General features: G+C 39.8%; 1 protein-coding gene across 1 annotated transcript in view; it reads left to right on the forward strand.

Moving 5' to 3' along the window:
- The first annotated feature begins 6,377 nt into the window (after nt 1-6,377).
- The window catches only part of LOC139155158 (vomeronasal type-2 receptor 26-like), a 39,622-nt gene continuing 31,280 nt past the window's right edge, over nt 6,378-14,719 (forward strand). Inside the window, exons 1-2 of the mRNA XM_070730241.1 lie at nt 6,378-6,623; nt 7,290-7,566. Coding sequence (XP_070586342.1) covers nt 6,394-6,623; nt 7,290-7,566 — 507 coding nt within the window. The 5' untranslated portion in view covers nt 6,378-6,393. The remainder of the gene's footprint in view (nt 6,624-7,289; nt 7,567-14,719) is intronic.

The following is a 14,719-nucleotide window of genomic DNA, read 5'->3' on the forward strand; positions in this document are numbered from 1 at the left end:
TTATAATTTCTTTTGTTGTTGTTTGTTTGATTGATTGTTTTTTTTTATCATTTTTGATTGTTATTTATTTATTTGTCTGTTTAAAAATAGGGAGGGAAGGGCCTGGAGGAGCATCCCCAGGAAGGGGGTCCCACCATATGGCAGGCAGCCGTGGGAGGGAGGGAGGGTGTGTTTTTTATAGTTAAAATCCTCATTAGGGCACAGAACCGTCTCTTCAATTCTTTGAATCCCACCACTGCTGGGGACTCCTCAGCCAGCCCTCTGAGACCCCCAACTCCCCACTGGCCGTGGGGCTGAGTCTCCCCTTCAGTCACCACTGCAGCCCCCCCGCATGATGGATGGATGGGGGGAGGGCAGGAGGAAGTCCACCTTCCCCTCCAAGGTTGCCATGAACCCCCCTTGAGCTGAAGCCCCTCAAGACTTTTGTTTTAGGAGCGATTTTTGTTCCACGGTTGGAATATGCAAATTAACTCAGGGGGGAGAACATCTGTGAAATGAAACCTCTCTCTCTCTTTGTGTGTGTGTGTTTGCGCGCGGGACTGTTCGTCCACCCAGATGCTTCCAGCCCCTGAAGAAGAATCCGCGGTTCTGCGTTGTGTGGGGTGGGTGTCACGGAGAAGCGTTTATCTCGGCCGTTGGAGGTGGGAGGGGCCAGCACGAGGCACAGCACCAATGGGAATTCTGCCTGCTCGAGCGTCATTGGTTTCTGGGCAGAGTCCTCTGTGGCTTCACCTGAAGGAGGCGAGAAAGAAACGGGGAAAGTGGGAGGGGGGAGGGAGGGGGATCTTGGCCTGAAGAACCAACTGGGGCTTCTTCTCTGGGCGGAACTCTCTTCTCTAGGGGGTCAAGGGAGAGTCTGCCCGGAGACCGATGACGCGGCAGAAGGGAGAATTCTCATTGGTCCTTTCTGGCTGCTCCCAATTCCTAATTTTGAGGAAGCCCCATTCTGGACACAGCAGCGTTTCCACGATTCCTTGGCGCAGACAGGAAATCGGCGGGGAATCCCACTGCCTCAGCCAAAGGGATCTACAGGATCTTGAGATAGGTCGTTTTCTGATGGGGGGGGGGACCCTCAGGAGGGGAGGGGTGAGGCAGAGCGGGGCCAGGAGGAGGGGCCAGGGCCAGGCAATTCAGCCGGTTCAGATGAACACAACAACTAAGTTTGAAGGGACCTTGCAGGTCATCTAGTCCAAACCTCTGTCCAAGCAGGAGACCCTACATCTGCCTTTATCTAGGATCGAACTCCCAACCTCCTGAACCAGGGAGGACCATCTAAATCCCACCACTCCTCCCTTCCCTGTACTTTCTCTTCCCTCCCTCCTTTCCTCCTTCCTCCTCCTCCTCCTCTCTCTCTCCTTCTCTCTCCCTCCCCAAGTCATTTAGCCCCAGATCTTTCCAATGTCTTTCACTCTTTGCTTTTTCTTTTCATTCCACAGACTTTTTAAAAAATAAAAACTAATTTTAATTGAACAGTTTTAAAAACATATAAATAGCTATGGATAAAACCAACTTTCAAAAGACACCACATAACATTACATAACACAACAAGACCTAAACAGTAAAAATTAATATTCATTTAGCAATGTTGCATATCAGTATATCTTCTGTGTATCTATAACACTTGTTCATTAACTTATCTATATTCACATAATTCATTAAAATCCAACCCATTACTATTATCTCTATCTCATAACGTCTTGTCTACATCTATTCATCTTCCACCTTATTTCCTTTATTGTTACTAACTATTTAACTTTGTGTCTTTGTTCCAACCAATTATACCAATTATTCCACATTGTATAAAATTATGTTTCCTCTTTATCATGAATTTCTATGGCTAATTTGCAGATTTCCAAGCATTTGTTATATTCTAATATCTGAATGTCTGACATCATTCATCAATTATGGTGATGTGGGAATTGATGGATTGCTGTATGGGGGTTTCGGAGTGATGGAGGCTGCCTCTTCATCTTCAGATGGTGGTTCTGGTGATGCAACATCCTGAACGCAGAGGTGAAAACCATACACAGACCCCAAAGATGAACAAGGTCACTTTCTAGGGTCTCCAAGGAACTTTGGTGGGCTCTCAGTGGATGGCCGCACCAGTTCTCTATTTATTTATGTAAACATCAAAGTATAATTTTATCATATCTTATCTATATCTTAAATTATTGTATTCTGTTCAATTTAATTTTAGAATTGTATTTTATTCCAACTTCATTTTAAATTGTATTGTATTCCAATTTCATTTTAAATTATATTATATTAAATTCAATTTTAAATTGTTTTATCAAATTTTAATAATTATTGGTTTCTGGAACTTTGCACTTTGATATGGCTCAAGAGCTAATCAATAAAAAACTCATATTATGTCAAACTATGACAGTATAGAATATTTGTTCGGGGGTGGGTGGGAAACTGTCGAGAATTTAATATCAAATTCTGGAAGAAAAGGTGGGGTTGCTATATAAAAGTTCTCAGTCTTTGTTCTAAATTTTTGCACAGCTCTTCCTTTTGTGCAATTAGTTGGAGATTTTTCTGTTGTGTCCCTTTCAATTACGAAGAACAGAGAGAAATTAGACTCATTGGGCTTTTTTACTTGAAACTCTTAAATAATATTACATGGAATTTCATGTATTTGTGTGTAGTTGTGCATATAAAAATCCAATTTTGCTATTTCTGCTATGACAATCAGAAGCTGGCTTTCTTTCTTTCCTTCCTTCCTTCCTTCTTTCTTTCTTTCTTTCTTTCTTTCTTTCTTTCTTTCTTTCTTTTTATATGCTGCTCATTCCAAATAGTACTCAGAGCGGCTAACAATAATCATAAATACAACAACGATAAAAATAGAGCAATAAAATCAGCGATGCAATAAAAACAATAATATCCCACAAAACCATTCCTACTTGCAGTCAATCCTAATTCCAGGCCTGCCGTAAAAGCCAGGATTTAACGGCTTTCTGGAAGACATTCTACTTTCCCACATCCACCTTACAACCAACCACACACGATGAGGAACAAACTGACTCCATGGTGATTTGCAGATTGTGCTGTGTGTACACACTTCTGCCCTCAAACCTCCTAAACTTTACATGCAACAAGTGTAAATTAATCCAACTAATTGAGGAAAAAATAGAAAACCTAGAGAAAAACCTAAAAAGTCTGAAACACAAACATCAAAATGAGAAAGTCCAACAAACTCCTAGTAGAGCCAACACCTCAGAGGAGCAAAACAGAATCAACCCCCCAGAGCAGTGATGGCGAAACTTTTTTTCCTTGGGTACCAAAAAAGCATTGCTTGCTTGCGCGAGTGCCCACACCCATAATTCAATGCCTGGGGAGGGCAAAAACAACTTCCCTGCCCCTCCGGAGACCCTCTGGAGGCTGGAAACAGCCTGTTTCCCAACTTCTGGAAGTAAAAACTCCCCTCCCAGATCTTCTATGTGAGCCAAAAATCAGCTGGCTGGCACACACATGCATGTTGGAGCTGAGTGAGGGCAACAGCTCATGTGCCAGTATATATGGCTCCTCGTGCCACCTGTGGTCCCTGTGCCATAGGTTCGCCATCTCTGCCCCAGAGGATGAAAACGAATGGACACATGTCACACCAAGAAGGAAAAACAAACCAAATACAAAACCACCACCAATTCCAACCCACCCCCTCCCAAACCCACTGCCTACAGGCAACAAATACCTGGGACTCCTCACACAAGAGAACCCACAGATAATTGACAAAGAGTCACCAGAAAGAAAGCACAATAAAACAGCGCCACCAGATGCTACCGCAACAAAGAAAAAGACCCCCCCCACCAGTGGTTCTTAACCTTTCTAATGCCGCGACTCCTTAATACAGTTCCTCATGTGGTGGAGACCCCCAACCATAAGTCCAGTGCCAATTCTCCCAAGAGCTTGAAGCTGATTGGCAGGAAGGTCAGAGGGACACCCCTACTGTAAATGCCTGATTGGTTGGATTGTATGTTCCAAGGCACCAGAATATTATAATAATAATAATAATAATAATAATAATAATAATAATAATAATAATAATAATAATAATAATAAATAGTTTTGTATGCCGCCCCTCTCCGAAGACCCCAAAGAAGCTTTAGTTCCTAACACCAGGGGAAATTTGTCTTTTTCCATAGTCTTAGGCGACCCCTGTGAAATGGTCGTTCGACCCCCAAAGGGGTCCCGACCCCTAGGTTGAGAACCACTGCCCCACACCAACCCAATCAAAAGGAAAAGGAGAAAGCTGCTGATGGGTGACTCAATTCTCAGGGGAACTGAACCATCTGGAGACCGGACAACCAAACCAGGAGCCAGAGTGGCGCAGCAGGTAGAGAGCTGTACTGCAGGCCACTGAAGCTGACTGTAGATCTGTAGGTCAATGGTTCAAATCTCATCACCGGCTCAAGGTTGACTCAGCCTTCCATCCTTCTGAGGTGGGTCAAATGAGGACCCGGATTGTGGGGGCAATAGGCTGGCTCTGTTAAAAAGTGCTGTTGCTAACCTATTGTAAGCCGCCCTGAGTCTAAAGAGAAGAGCGGCATAAAAATTGAATAAATAAAATAAACCAGAGAGATGTGCTGCCTCTCTGGAGCTAAAATCTCTGACGTAACGCAAAACATTACCAAAATAATAAAGCCCACTGACTACTGCCCCCTACTGCTCATCCATGGTAGAACAAATGACACAGGGAAGGCCTTGAATGAAATAATGAAAGACTACGACCACTTGGTTGAATTAAAGAACTAGTTTTCTCCATATTAGCAAAATTGTCAATGTTTTACCCCATTATGTTCATGTTGAGATTAATCATAAAAGGCCTGAAATACAAGCAATACCTTCCATGGAGAAGACATTCTACCAACTATTGAACTGATCAAAAAAATATCCCTGGTTGTTGGGGCCTCTATTGACATCTTCATTTTCACATAGAAATAAAGTCTGCCGTGTCCACTCAGATTGAAGTTGGCAACAGCAGCATTTTCTGTATCTGAAATGTGGAATAAAAAGGACACTAGCAAGTATAGACCAAATGGACTAGCAGATATTGTGGCTAAAGTTTATCCCATGATCCTCTTAGTTAAACTTGAGAAAAATGCATTCCTTGCCGAAGAACCAGAAGGTTTTAAGTAGAGTTAAAAGCTAAAATAATAAAGCCCACTGACTACTGCCCCCTACTGGTGATCCATGGTGGAACAAATGACACAGGGAAGAACTTGAATGCAATAATGAAAGACTATGACCACTTGGGCAACACAGTCAAAAAGAGAGGTGCACTGGTGGTTTTTCCTTCCATTCTACCCACAAGAGGACGACACCTGGACAGAGAACACAAAACCCCACAAATAAATCATTGGCTAAAGGATTGGTGTTTCTTCAAATAAAGATGTTCAAAAGGCCTTGTGAGAATGGGCCTAAAAAAACAACAGATGTGTCTTTGCCAGCTTTAGTTGTCCTACTCACTGCCTGAGGAGGCCAGTTAGGATTTAAAGGCAATAGCCCAGACTGCCCCCTACAGGCAGCGAGAGGAACAACTAAAGCATGGAAAGGCCCAGGTGAGGCAGGTCGCTGAGTGCTGACAGTGGAATTCTGGGGGTTGAAGTCCACTCATCTTCAGTTTGCTAAGCTAGCCAGTTTTCTTCTAACTTCTTTTTGGGTTTCTCTGTGTGTGTGTGAGAGAGAGAGAGAAAGAGAGACATAGAGACATAGAGAAAAGTTTATTTTAACTCTTCAAAATTAAAAGTTTTTTTTAACTCTGAAAAGTTCTGGCAACTAGATTTTCACTAAAGTTGCATCAGCCCTTTTGTGTGGGGCCTTTGAGCTTTAACTTTCAAAATAAAGTTAAATACGTGTTGGCTTTAACTCGGCAGGCAGCTATCTCAGACCTGTGAGATGCTATGGCATTAACTGGCCCCTGGGATTTTGTCTTCATGCCAACAAATGTCAGATTTATTTGTTTCTTCAGTCACAGTTGCCGTGTATTCCCTCCGGGGTCAGTTTCCAGCACGGAGCTCCAAAACTTCTCAATTTGAGATGACCCATTTAATTCCATCTCTGCCCCTGCCATTAGGTGCCATAGGGGGATTATTTCCCTTTCATTCCTCTCCAGAGAATCCCCCAAAGTTGAATCATCCAGGGATCTCTCCTTAGAGGGAGAATTATTACGATCAACGTTTCAGCTCTGCTCCTGGGCTGAATCCTCCAGGGGAGACTTTGGGTAGAGAAATAGGGAGTTTGGAGACAAGCAGAATCTCTTGCATGTACGTCTCTCTCCTTTCCAGGTGAAGCTGCGTTTCAATCAGGAAAGCAACTGGATCATATCCCTACTTTTGAAAATCCTCTGAATTCTTCTTTAGGAACAGAAAGGAGATTGATTGAGTCACCCCATGGATGATGGACCTCCTGCTTCTGGTTGTGGTGCTGCTTGTGTCCCATCCAGTCTCTGGGAAGCTGAGAAGGAAATGCCCACTGAGTTTGGAGCACCAGGATGGAAAACAACCACAGAGCTTTTACAGCCCAGGAGACCATCTCATTGGTGTAGTCATCACTGCAGATGAAACATTGCATACAAAGTTGCTTTTCAACATGGCTCCTTCTCTTCAGTTTGTTTTCCAGGATCCGTAAGTCATTCAGGGTGATGGAGTTGCACTCCCTCTGTTCTAACACTCTCCTTATTTTATCTTTTTTCCTCATTTATTCCTATATTGTGAATATGTCTAATTTCCTGAATGATTTTGATTTCCACGGCTTCTCGTTTTTGTCTGGTTTTGTGAATGAGACTCAAAAAGGGGCCTGAGAAAAAGCTAAAAGGGCTGCAGATTATTTTCCTCTCTCTGTTCAATCCTTAATTCATCATTTAAATAATGGATTTTATTTGAAGTAATTGGGGAATCAATTGTAGTTGCCGTACCTCAGTCGATTTCCATATTTGTGTAACTGATCATTGCTTTTGGTTCACTAGGCATGTGGAAGATTATACATTGCTCAAAAAAAAATAAAGGGAACACTTAAAACAACAGAATATAACTCCAAGTCAATCAAACTTCTGTGAAATCAAACTGTCCACTTAGGAAACAGCACTAATTGTGTTGCTTTTCACATGCTGTTGTCAGCACATTCAACTTTGTACAGAACAAAGTGTTCAATGAGAATATTTCATTCATTCAGATCTAGGATGGGTTCTTTGAATGTTCCCTTTATTTTTTTGAGTAGTATATATTAAAAGAAGTATTTGATGTTGCTGTTGATTATAATAACATTTTTTCTTACAATAGGGATCATTATAGTTTTGCACATGCCTTAATATTCATTTTCAACATTCAACTGATGAACAAGAATTCCCAGTTCATGCACAATCTCACACTTGGCTGCAATATCCATGACAACTATATCAGCACTTTCCACACTTCAGATGTCTTGCTGGACATTCTCTCCACTGGAGAAGCCAATGTCCCCAACTATGGCTGTGGAAAGAAGGACAACCTTCTGGCTCTTCTTGATATGGCTGACAGGGAAATCTCCATCCAGATGTCAACAATAGGAGGCACCTACAAAGTCCCACAGGTTTGTTTGTGCTTTTCTCCATCTGGTAAAAGTAAGTGGTGGGTGATGGTAGATGAGCAATAGATGCAATCATGTTTTCTGCATGGAATTCAGGAAGTGATTTCCTCCATATTAACAAAAATGTCAATGTTCTACCCCATTATGTCCATGTCGAGATTAATCATAAAAGGCCTGAGATGCAAGCAATACCTTCCCTGGAGAAGACATTCTACCAACTAGTTAATTGATCCCAAAATATCTCTAGTTGTTGGGGCCCCTATTGGCATCTTCATTTTAGAAGACAAGACCTGCCCTATCCACTCGGATTGAAGTTGGCAATAGTTGCGTTTTATGTAACTAGAATAGGGAATAAAAAGGACTCTAGCAATTATAGACCAAATGGACTAGCAGATATTGTGGCTAAAATTTATGCCATGATCCTCTTAGTTAAACGTGAGAAAAATGCATTCCTTGCAGAAGAAACAGAAGGTTTTAAGTAGAGTTAAAAACTATGTAGATTTTAGAAGAAACAATGCATAAGTTAATGATCATCTATTGGCACAAATTGGTCATGGAATATCTAATCTATATCAGTGAGGAAAAACAAGGTTTACAGGCTTTCTAGATGTTAGTGCAGCATTTGACTCAATGAACAGATAAATAGGATGGAGAAAATGGATTGCCCTCCAAATGGAGCTCAGCCTGTTGGCCCTGATCCAAGCCCTTGTTGGAGAGGGAGGTTTGGGCTCAATGGGGCCACGAGAAGAAGGACCTATGCTTACCAAGCAGGGAAAGGAAAGATACATATTTAAACCCCTGTTATTCAGTATAGATATGAATGACTTACTAGGACTAATGCTGGATAAAAAAACCAGATCATAAATAAATGTTATTTCATTTACTAAACTAAACTAGTGGACCAGTGAAAGGCAGTGCACATAGTATACAGCACTTGGATTTCAGAAAGGCTTTGACAAGGTAAACCACAACCTATTTCTCGGTAAGCTAAAATCTATGTGAGATAGGCAGCCTGATGCCCAGATGGAGTCAGCCGGTGGTCCTCAATGGAACTACGTCTGCCTGGAGGGAAACCAGCAGTGAGGGACCCCCAGGTTCCATTTTAGGCCCAGGACTCTTCAACAAATTCATGAATGATTTGGATGAGGTGAGAAATGGGGAAATCATCAAATCTGAGGACAACACTACAGTGGCAGGAATAGGCAGCACCCCAGAAGATAAGGTGAAGATCCGGTAGGATCTAGATAGACTTGAACCCTAACAAGATGAAATTCAATGTAGAGAAATGTAAGGTTTTAGACTTAGGCTGGAGAAACCAAATGTACACTTACATATTGGGTGAAATCTGCCACAATTGTAATAACTGTGAGAGGGATCTTGGAGTCTTAGTGGACAATCAGTTAAAAATGGACCCACAATGTTTGGCACCAGCCAAAAACGCCAAGAACATTTGCATCAACAGATGGATAAAATCATGTGAAGTAATAGTATCGCTTTACAATGCCTTGGCAAGACCACACTTGGAATACTGCATCCAATTTTGATCACAATATTATTTTAAAAATGTAGAGACTAAGATGATTAAGTGTTGTGTCCAGAGGACAGTTAAGCCTTGTATCCGCCCCATATTTCTTGGGTGGGAGAATACCTTAATGTGATTGGTTGGCTGAGCCTGGCAGCCGGGCATATATATAGCTGCCAGGCACGGCCACGTTGTATTATGTTTAGTTCTGTAACCATTACTACTTGTTAATAAAAGAACCGTTATTCACCACAAGAGCGCAGCCTCTCATTCCAGCAAGGATCTTACATTAAGGGTCTGGAGACTAAAACATATGAAGAATGGTTGCAGGAATTGAATATGTCTAGTTGAATGATAAGGACTTTGAGTGACTGAGAGGAAAATGTAAAGATGGTTTCTTTTGTGTAAAGAAGGGAACCAAAGTGGAGCCATTTTGTGATATCAAGTTGTCTTTTATTCTCAAATGACCTTCCCTCTGTACCATTATATAACCATGCGTGTGAAGCAGTATTATGAACACATATTGTATTTTTAGCTTATTGTGTGAAAAACAGGATATGAAACTGGGGCTAGTCCCTAAGTAAGAGGAAAAACCACATCAAGAACATATGTCATTGCTCACGTCATGCCTTATGGGAGTGTTTGCTATACTGGGAGTCACGTATGTATTGTCGATTTGGTATAAAAATGGACATGTGAAGATGTCAATTGCCTTCTTCAGGGGTGATTCTCTACCTGAGTCGGCCTCTCCTTGATTAGCGAGATAGTAAACATCTGTTCCTGTTCACCTGACTCCTGGGTCATTATTTTTCCTTTTCTCACAGTGACCTAATAACAGTGTGCAATATTTCAGGGGCTCCCCCAAAGAATAGGGGGGATGTGTACCTATTTTCCAAAAACTGGAAAACAAGACCAGAAACAGTGGATTGAATCTAATCACGGAGAGAAACAACCTAGAACTAAGGAGAACTTTCCTGACACTTAGAGCAATTAATCAGTGGAACAACTTGTCCCCAGAAGTTGTGCGTGCTCCAACACTGGAGATTTTTAAAAAGAGACCACACAGCTACTTGTCTGGAAGTGTATATGGTCCCCTGATTGAGGAGGAGGTTAGACTAGAAGACCTCCAAGGTCCCTTCCAATTCTTTTATTGTGTTTTAAGTTCTGTTATAGGTACACATGTTGAGCATGCTAAATACCTATTGGAACTCACTAATTTACACAAACAAAATGATATTATATACTTACACATTGGATTGTATACTCTGTGAAGAAGACTTGGATTCTTTTGTCGTAATAATTATCTGATAATTAATCAATCCAGTTTAAAAATTACGGTCTTTGGGAAATGACATGTTAGCCACAGTTGGTCAGCCAATGGAGCGTGTAGCACCTTTCCTTACCTGGGGTTGTTTTCTCTGAGACTGAATCTGGGACCCTCATCATCAAAGGAGCTCAGACTGAGAAAGGGCCTGAGTGAGAGTGGAGCTTAAATAGAACCCTCATAGCTCTCCAGCTTCCTTACCCTCAACTATCAATGTATAAGAGGCCAAGGTTTCCCCCATGTTCTTCACCCCTCTGATGTTTGGGGCTTCACAAAGGGGGATGGGACTTTTTGTCTCCGCCAATTGGACGAAGCTCTTTCGTCTGCTGCAGCTGATCGGCCGCTGCCTTCTCTCCCTCGCCCAAAGGCCTCTAGCTCTTGGCCCCAGCCCTTTCGTCACAAATATCCACATTCAGCCACAACCTTTTGGCCACATGGGACACTTCACTACCATCCAATCAGAACGGTTCTTGCAAAATGCTACTTTGGGAAAGAAAGAATGGGACAGTTTGCTCTTTCTTTTTTTAAAAAAATATTTCTTATTGAATTTACAAAAATATACACGGAAGGAAGAGCAGATACATCGTAATTTGCCTCATTATATCGACATATATTCACCATGTCCTTATTATATTTATGTCATATAATTAATCTGTTTAAATGAACTCTATCATTTCAACATGTGTATCAATAGCAAATCAGATATATCAATAGTAAAAATTAAATTTAAAACCTTCTGTCTAAATAAATTGTTACCTTCTGACTCTTCCTTCGCCCGCACCCACCCGTGAACTGTTTCTAACAGTTCTAAGTTTCTTAGATTATACATTGTGCGGCATATGGTTGCCACGGTTTTTTCCACTATTTTTCTAGTCTACACTTGAATTAAGGACCGATTGGATTGAAAAAGATGTTGATAACAATCCGATAAAGATATTCAGAGTTTTATATTTGATCACTCTCAATCCTTAGCCTATATTTAGTTTACATTTTACCTTTTTTCTTTTCGTTACCCAATCATAGAATTTTTTCCAAATCTCATAGTATCTTGAATCCTCTTTGTTTTTAAGTTTTTGGGTGAGTCTGTCCATTTCTGCACAGTCGTATATTTTTTAATAGTTTCTCTTTCGGTTGGTGTGTCCTCTTTTTTCCAATTGTGCGCAATTGTGATTCTCGTGGCTGTAATTATATGTTGAATCAGATAAAAGTCCTCTTTTTTACAATCTAGATCTATTATGCCCAAAATAAAAAATTCTGGTTTTAGTTTTAATGTGATTGCCGTGATTTCTTGAATCCATGTTTGGATTTTTTTCCAAAACTTTTTTATCTGTGGGCATGTCCACCATACGTGGTAAAAGGATCCAGTTTTGTTGTTACACCTCCAGCAGTTTGGCTTCAGATTGGGATAGATCTTAGCCAATCTGGCTGGGGCTAGATGCCATCTATAGAACATTTTTTGTGAATTTTCCTTGTATGATATTGATTTTGTTAGTTTCAAATTTTTCCACATTTGCTCCCATTGCTCTATATAAATATTATAACCTATATTTTGAGCCCAACTAATCATATTTTCTTTTACTATCTCGGTTTCCATTTTGTATCACATTATATAATTATACATTCTAGTCATAAATTTTTTATCATGTTCTAATAGTAATTTGTCAATTAAACTATCTTTTTCTTGTATTCCCTCTTTCTTTTTATCTTTGTTCCATTTTGTCCAAATTTGGGAGTAAGACCACCAGTCAATATTGTTTGATTTTCTAATTGATACCTAGTTTTTATGCTTCCCTTCTCATCCAATATGTGATTGTAGGTCAGCAATTTTTGCATTTGGAATAGATTAGGGTGCGTAAGAGCTTCCAGGCTGGAGTACCACCTTGGGATTTTAGAATAGTGCTCTTTTTTTAATTTTCAGCCATGTATTTATTAGGGAATTTCTAATCATATGATTTTTGAAGTACAGTATACTGAAATCTTATCTTTTTCATTCCATAAAAAACTGTGCCATCCCTGTAAAATATTATGCCCTTCTAATGCCAGTAATCTTTGGTTTTGGAGATTTATCCAGTATTTTAGCCACAGCAGGACCGCTGCTTGGTAATAGCTTTCAAAATTTGGTAAGCCAAATCCCCCTTGTGTAACTTTGTCTTGTAGAAATTTAAGTCTTACCCTTGGTTTTTTCCCCTCCCAGATAAATTTGGAAATAGTTGTGTTTATTTTAGTAAAAAAAAATTTGTTCAGTTTCACTGGAATAGTCTGAAATAAATATTAAAATTTAGGTAAAATGGACATTTTAATTGTAGCTATACTCCCTGATAATGAAATATGAATTTTGTTCCATTTAATTAGTTGTTGCTCCATTTTTTAAATAAGTGAGTCGTAGTTATCTTTTTGAATCATGCCGCATCTTTTAGTTAATATTATACCCAGATATTTTACTTTTTTAACAATTTGAATTCCTAAGATTCTTTCTAACTCCTGCTCTTGTTTGATATCCATATTTTTAGTTATGATTTTAGTTTTTTGTTTGTTAATTTTTAGTCCTGTTACCTCTCCATATTGTTGTATTTCTTTCAATAAATATTCACCAGTGTCTGTTGGATCATCCAAAATAAATGCCAAGTCATCCACATAAGCCTGCACCTTAAATTCCTGTTTTTTAACCTTCAGGCCTGTAATTCTTATATTAGTTCTTATTTGATTGAGCAATGTATCCACTGCTAAAATATATAGAAGCGGGGATAGGGGGCATCTTTGACGGACTCCTTTTGAAATTTGGAAGGCGTTTGTTAATTCACCGTTAAGTATAATTTGGGCTGACTGAATATTATATATAGTTTGAATCATTTTTATCATTTTTGGACCAAATTGCATTTTTTAAATTAATTCCAGAGTAAATTCCCATCTCAGGTCATCAAAAGCTTTTTGGGCATCTAAAAATATTAACGCTAATTGTCTCTCTGAATGTGCCTCATAATATTCTAAAATGTTCAATATCGTTCTTGTGTTATTTCGTATGTATCTTCCTGGTAGGAATCCATTTTGATCATCCTTTATTATTTTATTCAGAATTGGTTTAAGTCTCCCTGCCATTATTGTCATAAAAATTTTGTAATCAACATTGAGAAGTGATATTGGTCTGTAGTTTTGTATATGTTCTTTTTCCCCCGGGTCTTTCGGGATTAAACTTATTAGGGCTTGTGTCCAAGATGCAGGTAACAATCCTTTTTCTAAAACTTCATTAAATATTATTACTAAAATTTCGGCTAATAATTCCTTTAATTCTTTATAAAATTCGGCCGGTATCCCATCTGGACCTGGGGTTTTATTATTCTTTTGTTTAGCTATCACGTTTTCAACTTCTAATAAAGTTATTTCTTCATCTAATGTAATTTTATCTGATTCTATTATTTTTTGTACTTTTGCTTCTTCTAGGTATTTGTTTAATTGATCTTGATTTGTTTCTTCCCTTTGATATAAGTGAGCATAATATTCAACTACTATGTTCTTTTTTTTCCATTATATGTTGCATTTCTCCATTTTTGTCCTCTAAGACTAGTATGTATCGTTCTTGTTCCTCTTTTTTTAATTTGTAAGCAAGCCATCTGCCTATTTTATTCGCAGTTTCAAATTGATATTGGTTAGTCTTCTTTAATTTTGTAACTATTTCGTCTTGTATTATTAAGTTAATATTATGTTTTATTCTATCCAGTTTGCTCTTTCATACACACACACACCAGTTGAATGATAGAGGTGGAAGCGACCTCAGTGGCCATCTGGTCTGTCCCCCTTTCTCATTCAGGAGACTTACAGAATGATAGAGAGGGAAGGGCCCTCAGTGGCCATCTAGTCTGACCCCCCTTCTCATTCAGGAGAATGGAGGGGACCTCAGAGTCCATCTAGTCTGACCTCCAGCTCAAGCAGGAGAATGAAACAGAATGATAGAGAGGGAAGAGACCTCAGAGACTATCTAGTCCAACCCCTTTCGCAAGCAGGAGAATTGGTCTTCCAGTCAAATTCATGGGCTGCTAAATTGGCTGGAGGAACTCCCTGCCTCACAATAAGCTAATCCTTTAAAAGCTAATTTGGGAACCCAATCAGAGCAGTCCTCTCAAAACAGGGGTGGGAGAGAGAGCTAGGTAGCATTCTCTTAGCAAAGGACAGATGTGAAATTACTGGTTACTGTCTGGGGCCCCTTTATGACCTGCTCCTCATAGTAATCTTTGGAATTTTTACAATGCGTGGAGCACTTATGACAAAAGAAAGTGTCAAGAGAGGCAAAAACTCGGAGGCCCCAGATGTGGGGG

This window comes from Erythrolamprus reginae (assembly GCF_031021105.1).
Source record: "Erythrolamprus reginae isolate rEryReg1 chromosome 13 unlocalized genomic scaffold, rEryReg1.hap1 SUPER_13_unloc_2, whole genome shotgun sequence".
NCBI lineage: Eukaryota > Metazoa > Chordata > Lepidosauria > Squamata > Dipsadidae > Erythrolamprus > Erythrolamprus reginae.